This window comes from Eleginops maclovinus, chromosome 13, assembly GCF_036324505.1.
Source record: "Eleginops maclovinus isolate JMC-PN-2008 ecotype Puerto Natales chromosome 13, JC_Emac_rtc_rv5, whole genome shotgun sequence".
Classification (NCBI taxonomy): domain Eukaryota; kingdom Metazoa; phylum Chordata; class Actinopteri; order Perciformes; family Eleginopidae; genus Eleginops; species Eleginops maclovinus.
Genome location: NC_086361.1, coordinates 15,869,927 through 15,884,419, shown reverse-complemented (window position 1 = coordinate 15,884,419; position 14,493 = coordinate 15,869,927). Strand labels below are relative to the sequence as shown.

At 41.4% G+C, this 14,493-nt stretch overlaps 1 protein-coding gene across 1 annotated transcript in view; it reads right to left on the bottom strand.

Annotated features, from left to right (window-relative positions):
* Positions 1-14,493, bottom strand: part of gabbr2 (gamma-aminobutyric acid (GABA) B receptor, 2) — a 150,095-nt gene that overhangs the window by 13,589 nt on the left and 122,013 nt on the right. Inside the window, exon 14 of the mRNA XM_063898557.1 lies at positions 126-236. Within this exon, the coding sequence (XP_063754627.1) occupies positions 126-236 (111 nt within the window). The remainder of the gene's footprint in view (positions 1-125; positions 237-14,493) is intronic.

Sequence of the window (14,493 nt, the reverse complement as noted above, 5' to 3'; positions counted from 1 at the left end):
TTATACAAAAGGCATCACTGCTGTCAAGGCTCAGCAGACACATTTGTACAAAAAAAATATTGTCAGAGTGCATTTTTATTGTGTGGATCCAAACCGGGAGTTTATGATGAACATTTTCCTCTCACCATGAGCAGTCCCTTGTAGGCATAAACAATGCCCAGCCAAATGGTCATGTGGGTGTTCTCACAGTGCTCCAAGAATGGACGGATGGCTATGTCCCGGCCTTGGGGGTCCGCCTGTTGACAACACAAACAGACAGACAAGAGGATAATTGAGTACAACCTTCCAAAAATGATTTTAATTGTGTTTGGAAAGAAAAATACACAGATGAACACATAATTTGGCGGAAGTGCCATGCAAACTATAACAGCGAAACAGGCATATTTTCCTTTAGGAACAATAAAAGCAACAGAGAAAACCAGCAAAAAAAAAATACAAACCCTCAATAGGTAAATGTCTGATATTAGTTTTCTCTTTGCAGGTGTTATCATCTTACATTCAAAGACAAAATGTACACAGACTGTGTTCTGCTAGTTAGAATGAAGGGAGTCAGTGATCAAACATCCAGGTGTGTAATCAAACTGTGCCCCATCATGGCCACCGGGCTTCTCCAAATTCTGAAGTTAAACTAATCCATGCTGAGGACGCTAATGGGCACGACTAATCAAGCTTATTCATTAATGTGATTTACAACTCCTCTTTTCATTCATGTTTCTCACTTTCACGTGGTGTCTCTGTCACATTCCATCATTGCCCAATCTCTATTTATTTAGCTTATTTCCACTCTCGTCTTTCGCAACAGCAGATGACACATGTGACTCAGGGGGCAAATTAGCACCTAAGGTGGACATTAATACGCGAAAGCACGTTAGCTCTCCTCTCCCTGTTATGCAGAGCTTTAAAAAGCCTTCAATAGGAGCATTAGTTGGCCTTACATGGACTCATACGAGGCCACACCAACATATCACAGCTAAGACACCTGGGGCGAGGCTGGGCATAATGCCATGCTGCTCTCTAGGTGTGCGTGTGTGTGTCTCTTCAGGCTTATTTACAGTAATACATGTCTAATGGCTCAGCAGATGGTACTTGTGTGTATGCGAGTACAGGCATCTATAGTAGAGTGTTTGAGAAAGCAGGATGAGGAGAGATGAATAAAGAGAATATACTGAAATGTTAGCTTTCTTTCAGTCGGTCCCAACAAATGAGATGTTGATGCTCCTGTGCATTTATACATATTTTATTTAGGTAATATGCAGACAATTGGCACAAAATGGCCCCATTTTATATGCAAATGAGCCCCATTGTGAATACATTTAAATTCACAATGCTGAACATCAGTCACACGCTACCACGGGATGCAGTTAAAGTTATTTAGTCATAACCAGACTTTCCAGTAATCATGCTAATTTCTTGTGCAGTCTAAAGGTGGACTTTAAAAACACTGAAAGCACTGACAGATTGGGAGAATAAATCCCAAATATAGTTTTCTCTGTCAAGTTTAGTGGATTTTTTTTTTTTTCCTTTTCTCTACTATGTTCTGCCTGTTGTATACTTTACCCCAAAGATTGGCATTCAGCCGTACAAAAGGGCAAATTGTACTGAGCTGTAAAACTTTAGATGTGAGTCAGACCTTCAGACAGGGCAGATAGCGGTCACAGTTCATGGCTCTATCAGTATTCACATTCCCTTCTTCGTGAATACCCTCATAATTATTAAATATACACCTAACACACATCCCTCTAGGGCTGAGAAAAACCCACTTCCACTAGTCATCTTGACCCCCATATTCTCCATTCAGCTCCCATTAATGGAAATTGCAGCTATTCAAACTTTCCTCTATGACCTTGATGGATTTAAATTAGTGGTTCTCTATAGAATGATCACTTTAAATGGGAAATTGGTGTTCAAAGCTGCACTGATTCATCCAACAGAAAAGAACCAAATTGGGCCCAAACCAAATCACTTCTGGTTATCATTGAAGTCTACAGTTTCTCTTTTTTGCTTTGAATGATGCCTCTCTCCCAGTGTTCCTCATCCCGCCTGCACTTGCCGTCTCTCGCCTTCAACAGTCAATCCCACAAAGGATTACGTTTACAATTACAGATCACACGCCACTTGCAGAAAGACAACGTAGCAGGCGGAACCCCCTACAACGCACATCAACTTTTCCACCATCTGCCGAAGTCTCCACACAGCAACACATGAAAGAGTGAGGTCTGCTTCGGTGGCAGTGTGTTCACACACTTTGTCAAAGCACTCTTGTAACCCTTTCTGAGAGTTCCTGTGGCAACCGTGTGGCTCATGTCACTCATATCTGTGAATTATCTGGGACTCCAGTGTTTGATTCTTGTTAACATGAAGGTGAAGGACTGCTGGGTTTCTGTTTTAAAAGCCAACAAGGAGCTGGAAACACAGCAAAGTGGGGCAGGGGATGACGCACAGACAAGCTTTTTTTTAATACAAGAAACCTCAATTAGTTGACACACAGGAGGAAAAGGAATCTGAGACTCATGCATGGCCTTTTCATTGTGCAGTTACAGGTACGCTGTTCATGAAAACATTTTCAACCTATTTTAAAACTCAGTGATGTCTTGGGACTGAGCAAAAGAAAATCATAACTTATGCATAAGATGACCTGGTTTGGTCAACGTTCTTGGCAGGAAGTGATACCGTTTTCTTTATGAAATGGAAACAATAAAGACAATTTTTCTGCAAGCTGCTGCCACTTTGGACTGTACAAGCTGTGGTTTAACATGGAAGATGAAACCCCTAAAGGACCGGCCTCACTCCCTCCGTCATTTAACTATTCATAGAAGAAAAGCCCTTTTTAAAACGTGGAACAATATATGCAATATTGCAGACTTATTTTGGCTGTAAATTATAATGCAAGTATACTCTGAAGCTTCAATAGTTACATACAGTTATCTAACCTTACTTATCTGTTACTGCATTAAGAGGGCAAACTAGTATGGAATAACATGCTGAATGACTTAGGTGTATATACAACATTTCAGTATGACATTTTAATTACATATGCGTCCAAGACAGCAGCAGGGGTTCAGAACACCTCAGCTGTTTCCTAGTGAACGCCTTTACTGCATCATCTGCATCGTCCTCATTTTTGTACAGTTCTGTTTTTGGCTGATCAATCTGTTGTGCGAACAACATCACTGCTCCGAGAACTCTCACTTCACATCGCATCACAACACATCATTTTGTTCATTCAATATGAGAGACACATTCTGCATCAGTGCTCTTTGCATAGTCGCAGCTCCGAGCAAACTTGTGTCACTAACAACAAAATGATAAGACAAAATGAGATATAATGCTTATTAAGCTCGAGTCTCTATCGCAGCAGAGCAGACAGGAGCTCTCGCTTTTTCCGAAGGAAGCTGTCTGGGGAGTTGCCAGGCAACAGGGCTGAAGGCAGCAGGCGGCCCAAAAACTGGTGGTAATGGTGGGAAAAGTGGCGGTTCACTGTCATTTTTCACAGCATTAGCCCTCTAAAGGGATCACTCTGGGAGGGTGCAGTGCCGGCAGATTGTCTATGGAGAGATGGAGCTAGATGAAGCGTTGAAGGGAGTGGTGGAGGGAAGAGAGAGAAAAAACATGGAGGACGGAATGGAGAGAAGAAGGAGCAAGAAGAATGGGTGGAAAGATGGAAGATGAAATGAGAGGAATAATTAAGGGATAGCAGGATAGATGGAAGGAAGGTAAACATAAGGCATGAAGGATGCAGTCAATCCTGTTTCCTCAAAGAGATGAGTAAAGAAAAGAAATCCTGAAAGGACGAGATATCTGCAGAGCGGAGGGAAAGGTGAGTGAATACATCAGGAAGAGCTAAGGTGAGTTTGAGAAATGAAGGTAAAGATTAGGGACGAACCGACTGTAAACTCCAAACTGTCCAACTATGGAAAGTGTTTTTCTATTAATATACAGATACATATTTTCAGAGAGAAAATTCATAGTTCTCGAATATAGGAGCAGACTACAGTTTCCATGTTCTTCTTCATTCGTCCTCTTGATATAGCCTCCAGAGAGTACTGCACTTAATTCATGAAAAAATCGATATAAATCTTCCTGTAAAATAAAGAAACGTGTGGGAAAACTATCCAATCTGAGACATGAGAGGCTTCCAAATAATCAAATCAAAAGTGACAATGACAATGTTTGACTAGTTGGTATGTCAGTTTTGATTTTGGGACATAATCTCGAGGACAGGTTGAGGTTCACCAATTGACTTCCTAGTCTGTAGTTACCAGGGAAACATAATGTACTCTTGTGCAAATATAACTGTTGTTAGAAACATAAATATATATGTTTTGAAAAGAACTATAAGATTTGTGCGGACAAAGAAACAGTGTCCTGCATTCCTGTCTTCCCTTCGACTCCACACTCAGACATTTTTATGGATATGTATCTCACATATGATGGCCTATAGCCTGGGGAGTGCGACCAGGAAGTGAGGGAGGAAATGGTGAGCTCCCTCATTGTCACCTGAAGCAACTTCCCTCAGAGGTGTGTAAGTGCAGCGTATGTCCCTGTGGGAAAGTTTGCACATTCTGTGGGCACACATACGGATTGTTTGTGTCAGTGTGTTAACGTGTGTGAGTGTGTGTGTGAATAGATGAGCTATCAGGCAAACACTGACAGAAAGAATCTATCACTCGCCCTGGCAATTACAACAGAGGAGATTCCACCATGGTGAAAGAATGAGAGCGACAGATGAGGACAAAAGATACTGTAGCTATTTTGGCCAGAGCTTTGGACTCTGTGGCAGCAATTTATGTCACTGTAGTATTTCGAATAAAAGGAGGAGAAAAAATTACTGTGATGAAAAATGGCAGAGGGAAAGCCTCTGAGAATATAGCAGAGGAAGAGAAATTGGAAATCACTGAGAAATAAGTACACAATATATTTTAGTCTGCAAGGAAGACGTAAAAAGTTTTATCATAAAAACACTGCATCACATTACCGTGCTGTGATTACACTAGGGATTGAATAATTTACATTTAAGGGCACTGAGGCTATTTGAAACCTCTCTCAGAACAGTAAGGAATGTCATATTTAGTTTTTAAATAATGATGACTCATTTTGATTTTCTGATCGGTGATTGGTGTTGATTTGAAAGTCAGCGTGTGGCATCACGATGCCCAGGGTACCCGCCCCGCCAACTGTTTTCCTGGCACAGAGACAGAGGAACACACTGATGCACTGCTGTCTGATAAGGACATCATACAAACATAAACACATTATCCTGTGTGGCACCAACTGTTTTCACACAAGCATTACAGAAATATTTTTAGCTGTAGTCGTACGTCACTCTGAACCTCCTTCCGCTGTCTGAGAATAATTACTTTTCTTTGTCAAAGATTACGCTTGTGACAAATATCCTATCATGGAAACTTTTATGTTATGAAAGCGGTTTAAGAAAGAGATCCTAAAAGTACCATTTATAATTGAATCAAATGTCATTTTTGGTTCATAGTCTCAAGGACTAGGGAGTGAAAAAACTGCAGGTTTTCAGAGAATATCAAAAGGATTGTGTTATTCAAAGGATGATGAGGGGGATGTATACAAAGCCAGGATGATAGATTATGAGAGTGACAGGGGGAGAAAAACACATCAGATGACACAGAGGGCAAAGAGATGGGAGGATGAAAGACACCTTGGTGCCAAGGTTATTTGTAGGAAATCATTTGAAAAGCAGTGTGAATGTGCTCTAGTCCTCTATGAAATTCTGAATGGCATAAATGGCCTTTAGACAAGCAGATAGGAGAAGTGCATCCTGGTTGATTAGATCAGCTGGTTGGACAGGGAGACCGATGCTAATGCTGCCAAAAAGGAGTTCATAAACATTTAGGGGACATGTTGTAGGCTCCACATGAAGTGACAACTGCTGTACATGTCAAGCCAGATCCCAGATGGCAACCTTAGCTTGATGGCAAAATTAAATATAGCAGCTCTGATTGCTCTCATTCTAACCAAAGCAATTTTAGTTTTTTTCCCCTAAATTATGCATATCATATAATTTCCTGGAACTATAATTGTGACATTATCAAGAATATGTATCAAATTTTCCACTGAACTTTATATTTTGCCTGCACCCAATAACTAGTCTCTGTCTCTGTCACGGTGTACAGTCTGCTCGGACACTTCTGTAGCACTGGCTGAGAGCAACAATTTTAATATCTGAAAAACATTGACGACAGGGAAGTACATTTGTGATGGGCTAGCAAATCTTGCTGAAAAAAAGCAAAGTAAAATGACCATAACATCAGAGGACAACACTGTATACCATCTTATCATTTAAAATGAAAAAAGCAAGATAATAAGTAGTTAATATCATATGGTACACGCCGGAAGGTCCTTGGTACGTTAAGTGGTTTCAGGATTATTCGCCATCCTAATTCTTTGCTGTAGTTGAATGAAGCATGAATACAGAGAAATAAAAGGAAGGGTCTCAAGAAGAAGCCACTGAGGAAGGGTTGAAAGAAGTAAGGGAGGGGGGTGTGAGAGAAGGAGCCAAGGGAGAGAGCGAGGGAGGGTAAGGGTGGTTTGCCCCTGGCTGAGGCTGACCTACATGCAGCGGGGCCATGGTGGCAGGGCAGCAAGACGCCGCCGGCCCTCAAAGCCATGTGGATCTCTGCCATCCCACTTCACAGTGTGTGTGAACACTATCTAACTGTGCATGTGTGTGTGCCTGTGTGAGGGAGCTGGTGTGTGTTTAACTGTACTGTTCTCATCACACCGGATGGGTGACCGAGATATTCCACTCCGGTGCATCTTCACAGATATTATTGTTGCTCCCTTAGAGAGACGACGAGGAAGAGGCAAAAAAATAGAAATATTAGGGATAGGATAACCCCGAAATCAAACATAATCACATTGTTCTCTGTGCAAGTTCTACACATACACACACACTCTTCTAAATCTTTCAATCTTCATTAAACTAAACAATTCACATCTCACCATACAGTTTCCATCACTCTTTAGAGTCTCCCCCCTCCCTTCCTCTTCCCCTCTAATGATGATAAAATGATCGCTTTACTTGAATGTGTCTGTCTGCGTTTAAATATTTCTGCTCTCTTGCTTGCTTGAGCATCCAAGCCCTTTTCTTCCTTTTTTCTTTTTTATACCGGCCTGTAATCCCATTTGAGGACTAATCCTTCTGATGGAACCACGGCCCGTCGACCTTCTAACCACCGCTGGGCAAATTGGCAGTGGCATGAGGAAATTGTGAAAGGGTTTGTTTTTTCTGTTACTCGGCCTCTCTGCAAGGCCACTGGCACAATAATGACAAAAGACTGATTTCATGTTGTTGAGAAAACTGGATGACCTATCAGCGCCCAAAGACCCGAAACAAACCAGAACTCCAGACAGAAAAATAAACATCTGGCTAAGGGTCAGCTTTCTCATTTTATTCACGGACAACTGACTGTGACTACGACATGCAGAGGATGTCTTACTTGTTTATGTCCTGTTTTCTAATAGAGATTGGTCAGCGTACTTTATTCTGAAACACAAAAATCATCTGGATGCGTCAGGACTCACAACACTCAACAATAAGTAATTTTCAAGTTTCCAAATATTTCTTGTTTTTGATTGCCCATCTTCCATTCCACAGTTATTTTTAGGTTTGGAAACAATCATTAGAAGATATGATGACATTTGAAGTGAGTGAAACAGAACAAGACGGGTCAAGTTTTCAATTTGACAGCTAAAAGGTGGAGAAACACAAAATGTTTTTGTCTCTGTTCAACTGCTGAACTTCAAAAAGAGGGCACTTAAAAGCAACAGAAGCTACTACCCCCTCCACATGTGTCAAAGCACACATGCTGACATGCACACGCACACACACACACACACACACACACACACACACACACACACACACACACACACACACACACACACACACACACACACACACACACACACACACACACACACACACACACACACACACACACACTTCAATAAAGACTAAACACACACATGCTGACACTAAGACAATAGATAAGTGCTCACAAACAGACCCATTCAATCACAAATTCCCAGCATAATGGCACACACAAATAAAGCAACATTATAGTGAAATATGCACTGTGAGACACACACACACACACACACACACACACACACACACACACACACACACACACACACACACACACACGGGTGCAGCTCCCAGGGCTCCAGCAGGGAGCTGCCTTAACTGATTTATTAAGAGCTAAACGCGTCATTAGTGTAAGCGGCTAACCCTGAACATTGGGCTCATTAGAATATGCAAATGCTGCGGTATAGCCTGACAGAATGCTAGATGGCGAACTGAGGCGTTTGTTATCATAGACTCCAACTGCTTTTATGGCAGCTATTCTTTAACATAACTCCCTGCTTTAACACTCGCTTTCATCAACGTGCCTATCTGCACGCTGTGTGGCTCAGGGCAGTATGTTGGGTCTTACTGTAACTGCCGTATGCCATAGTTGTGTAGGGGGTGGGTACGCAATTATAGAAGTTTGTATAGTGCTGGGGGATTAGGTATATTTCTTGGGAGGTAGTTAAATGCCAGAGTGGGAATACTGTTAATGAGATTTGTATTCAGCTGGAAGGAGGGTACATTCCTTTGGATGTATAGTAGTGCATCTCTGCAGCAGTACAGCGGTTCTCCTCTGGGTTTGTGTTTAGCTGTGGATTCAATGGTTATGTCAAATTAGAGGAGATTCACAAACATTGGACCAGGACAGTCAATGGCACCTCTTACTGTGTGAGTATTTGTTTGTTTGTTTGTTTGTACCACTTAAATCTTAAATAATACAATATGTCCATGTCAGTATTATTAGTAAATAGGGTGACATTAGGTTGCTAACTTCAGTAAATACACGTGACACTCAGAAATATAGAATCATGAAGCTTTAAACTTATTTTACATTTGCAAGTAGCATGAGTCTCACATAGTTGTAATAATAATAATAATAATAATAATAAATTAATTTTATATAGCGCCTTTCAGGACTCTCAAGGTCGCTTTACAAAGAGTGTGTGTGTGTGTGTGTGTGTGTGTGTGTGAGTGCGTGTGTGAGAGTGAGTGAGGGTGCAAGTGCGCAGGGCGCCAGGTGGGGTTGTGAGGGGGTTAAAGTCCATAGGCCTCAGAGAAAAGGTGTGCCTTGAGGTGCTTTTTAAATGAATCAACTGAGGGGGCACAGCGGATGTGTGGGGGGAGTTGGTTCCACATGGTAGGGGCAGACACACAAAAGGCCCTGTCCCCAAAAGTCTTAAGTCGGGTGCGGGGGTACTGCCAGCTGGTCCTTGACAGAGGACCTGAGGGACCGCAGGGGGGTGTAGGGGTGTAGGAGAAGTGTAGTTCCTGATGTTGTGCTAATGATGACATATTGTTACGTATCTCAATAATGATAATTACTTGACTGGCATTTTTCTTTTCCTAGTCCAATTCTGCAGCCAATAAAAGCATGACTTTCTTTTCAATTATTTCATAGGAGAAAAATAAAAATCAAAGTTCTGATCATATGTTGTATTTCACTCACACACAGGAGGGGAGGATCCAGTCCACACAAACAACTCTCTTAACCACTTGGGTACCATTCTCTATCTGAAGGACAATAATCAGGATTTGTAGCTGTGAAGAAGCTCATAAATCCTGGTTGACTTAGTGACAAATGGGAAGCACAGAGCACCGGGGATAAGCCATCAGATATGACAAGTTGCTCTCACACATCACCTCACCCTTGGGTATTTCTCCTATTCTTTCTCTATCTTTCTCACTCTCATCTTCCTTCAGGCTATCTCTCTTTTAGCAGCTCCTTTTTTTTCCAGCACTTAAAAACAGACTGTATGGTTGATGACTCCGAACCTCATCTGCAGCTGGACAGGCAGCCCTCTCTAGAAAGGATGAGCCAAGAGCGTCCCTCTAAATCAACACTCCCTGAGATTAGTGGAGCTGTTTGCCCAAAATGAGGAATAACACACCAGCAGCACATATTTTACTCTACATTTTTTCAGCAACAAACACATATACAGCTCGGTGCCAGAAAAATAAAAAGACACATCACACACCTTTAATATTAGTGGAAATGTCCTATATATATATATATACATATATAATCTGTTCACGCTTTCCTGTATATTGAAGGGCTGGGGGTGACATTCATTGATGACCTTTTCCCTCTTCTTGTTCCACTTGAGACACTCCTATTCCACCTATCCCATTCCTTTTCCCTGCTTTTCTTCTCATGCAATCATTTTCGATTTGATTCAATACCAGAACAACCTTTTGTGGCACTGCCTTTTATTTCCAAACACAGTAATTATGGACCACAATACGGCAAAATTAAAGCAGAGCATCCTTATGTCAGTAATAACTTTTTTCATTTGACCTGCTCACTACATTTTCCATCATTCCTTTGCCAAACAAATGTGCATCGGAAACTGACTCTCCTGCCAAGAAATCCTTTCCATTGTTCTCCAGTTATTATCTCTCCCTGTCTTTTCATAAACAGCACCATCCTTTTATATCACACATTATATCTTCCTCAGGAAATTACCGGAAATGATCTGCCATGTTAAACATTAATTGAACAGGCGGCTCTACTGTATTTCAACCCGCCACAAGCGAGAGCAATATGTTCGCAGAATGAGTTAATTTGCTTGCAGATACTTCCCGCTCGACTACCTAATAACACCAACAGTGATTCAACACAATAACCATGCAGACTATAAATGCCCTTTTTCAACCTTGCAAATATTCATTTTTCTTATCCTTTATGCAAAGGAAGGAAATTGGCCAGGGAAATCCCTACACAAAATTTCCCTGTTAGCAAAAGCAAACAGTTAATTATTCTCTGGAAACATGCTGTCATCATATTTGATTACCAAACTTGCATTTGGACAGCCATAGTAATATCTGCCCGTCCAGTAGAGGGAAGCCTAACTGTCATATTTTGAGGAATCTGTCCCTCTCTCTGGGTCTCTTTCTCTCCCTCTGGGTCCCCGCTAACCAGGAGCGGTAATTGATTCCTTTGAGGCCCCAAGTTGCCATGAGTCCCATGTTGTGGTTGCTTAATTGGCTCTGTTATTCACAAGCAAACCAGCAAGCAAACTGTACTCTGTTAGAGTTCTCTCACCACTGTTTGTCTACTTTTCCAAGGGCAATATTTACACTCACTGCAGTTTTTGCATCTTTGATTTAAGCCGTGCTTCACACAGGACTCATTAACTTGTCTTTTTTGTGCTTGTAATTATTTTCTTCCTCTCCCTACTTTCGCTTTAACATATATCTTTCCATTCTTTCCTTGCAGATGTTACATTTCATCAAACGTTTCATCCCACGTATAATACGTGTGAAAATCTGCCAGTGGGCTAAGAATAGTTTCTAAAGCTTATTCTCCCAGTTTCAAGATGTGTGTGCAGCAAATGACAGCACGGTATATTGACATTAGGGCAATCAATATGTATGTTTTAATAAAATATGACGGCTTATCATCATACCTCCGTACTGCGACACAGTCACTAAATGACAAAACTTCAATGACACCACTACTTTCAAATTTATGTCACAAAATGTATTTTGAAAATGACTCATTAAAACATAAAACTCAATTTGTGCACCTTTTATGTGGCTAAACATGAATTTAGATAAATATTTTGTCCCATGTGTTGTTGTCTCCTTGTCCTCTTTGAGCCCAAAGTGATGAAAAGACCCATTTTAGTGAATACTTAGAAGTGATGTTTTCTGCAGTGCTAGCTTCATAAGCTAATGTGAGTGTGATAGTGTATTAGAGCTGACAGCAGAGCAGATCCCCTCCCCTCGATAGCCCTCCGTCAGCTGGCCCCAGCTACAGGAATCAGGTATGTTAAGCATTACACCATACGGAAAAAACTGTCCAATTAACGTTCATGTATTTATCGGAATTACTATCTTGACACATGGGAAGTGACCAACCTTATGTCAACCCTTATGAGCCCATGTGCTTGAACAAAGGTCTCTCAGCAGGAGGAAGGACATTCAATCTAAAGCAATTATTCCACCTCAATGGCAGTTTTCAGGGGGAAACAACATTTTAAATGCTCAAAATAGAAAATACACAGAACATGTACAGCTGTTTAAGAACCTAGGCTCTGCAGTAGTCCCCCTCACTTTTGTCTTTCTCACTGTCTTCTCTGTTTGTCCCTCTGACTTTTTCCCCATGTTTTCTCATTATTTTCCGCCTTATGCTCATTCACTGACTCCATTTAGTCACTCTTAAATCCCTTCATTTCTTTAATTTTTCCTTTCAGTAAGCCACGTGTTTCATTCGTTCTCTTTGCTTCTCATCTTTTGCTGTCTAATACAATGTCTTGTTTCACTTCCTCAACCATTCCTACCCTCTCCATTCTTCCTATTCTCTGGTCCCAATCCATTGCCCGCTGGGTCCGGCCTCTCGCTCGACCTTAGGGAGAGACCTAATGATGCAGAAATGCAGCAGCGCTCTGCAGGAGCTCCATGATGCGCTGTGAGAGCAGGAAGGAAGCACACACACTCGCATAAAAACACAAACGCAGGCACACATACAAACATGCACACTTAGGCCCAGCTGCAGAGGCGCAGTTGCAAACGTACTCCCACATGCCTGCACGCACGTGTCAGGGGCAAGTAGTGACAAGAACGCGGCCAGTGAGCCCCACTGGAGGGTGAGGAGGAGAGAGTTATATGATAGGAGCATCAATAGCAGCCTGCAGGAGCTGACACAATGAGTTCAATGCCATTGGCTTTATATGACAGTCCTGCCAACACCTCACAGCCTCTGCAAGGGAATACACCCAAATACACAAGTCCACATGCACATCCCCATAGAAACATGGGTGAGTCAGACACTCCCAGGGGCAACTCTCCACCTAGCTAAAGCTTGGCTCTGACAAACACAACACCTTATGGTTGGCTACTGGTGCCCAAGGAGGAACAGCAACACCATCCTAATCCCATCCCTGTACTTTCTCCAGCAGTACACAAAGCAATAATGTCCTGACACATTTTGTATACACTGCAATAAGGAAGGCTTTAACATAAGCAGAGAAGTGATTCACACCTTGCATTGTTTGTGTTTATCACCAAGCTAAATGTGTGTGCATAAGAAAGAGCGTACAGTACCGGCTGATCAGACCTGTGCTATATCAGCAGCAGGCAGGAAATCCATAAGAGCTTTACAGTCAATTACTTCAACTGTCATTGGCCGTGCCTCTCCAAGGACAGCAACCAATCACTGCAGAGGAGGATACCACCTGAGTCATAGGGGTAAGGTTTGGTCGCAGACAGGAAGAGATGACCGATATATTCTGGACTGTCCACTGCAATAATGCGATGAGTTCAGTTGACTAGAGTGAGTACAGTACATAGTTAATTAACCTAATGGACTACTAGACTTCAAGACAATAATCAATGAAACGTCACATTGCCTTTACTGGACGGGAAGAAATTACAGAATTTGTGGGTTGAAAACAATGTCTATGGGTGGTAACCTCTGAATACACATCATTTTTCAACCAATTCGTGCCCATTTTATCACCAATTGAATATTTCAGTGACATAGCTTGGAAAACAAACCCATTGAAACTTTCTTCCAGTCCAGTTAAAAAACAAAAGTATCCAAAGAAAGTGTCTATATTTATAAAGATTCTAAAGAAGCAGACAATATGTTTTTTTTTTACAGTAATGGACCTTCAGAGTAACGACGTAGTCTGCCCATGAGGACTGTGGCATGAGTGGCTTTCCAAAAATGTTTTCAATGCATCAAATCAGCACACATTGTCATTATCTGATGCAGGTCCATCTCACAGTCAATTTTCACAGGCCTCTCATTCTGTTTTGAACACACATAAAGCAATCAAGTCATGGAAATTTCGCTGGCGCTTACAATCATGCATGTTATTATTTTTCTGATACGTGTCATGTGCAATCTAGATCCATTAGAGCCTCATGCAAATCTGATGGATAAAAGGTATTGTATGCATGATAATTACAGGTGTTGCAGACAGCAGCTCAGGAACATTGTTGTCATGAAAGTCCTTTTGTGTTTTTGGAGTATAAATCTGTTATTTTCAAGTTGAAAAAAATCGATACAACATTTTCCAAGAAATAACTCTGATCATTTTGACAGGATTATTCTTTTTGAACTACAATACAAGCTCTTTGCAGACCCACAGAGAAAATTAACCACACTCTTTTTACAAAGTGGACCTCCTCATAATGAGTTGACTGAACTCCATGTGTAAAATTGCTGGATTGACTTTTTTAAACTGACATCTCACTGCCTTTTTAAAAATCGTATTCATATCACCATATGACCTATCTGTCTTTTCAATGAAACAAAAAAAAACACAAAGACACTCGCATTGCTTCTCAGAATATAGCATCAAGCGATAAAAGAGGAGAAAGATGAGAAGGGAGAGTAAACTCCAGAAAAGCAGAGCAATAATGTCTCTGATGTCCCGGCCACA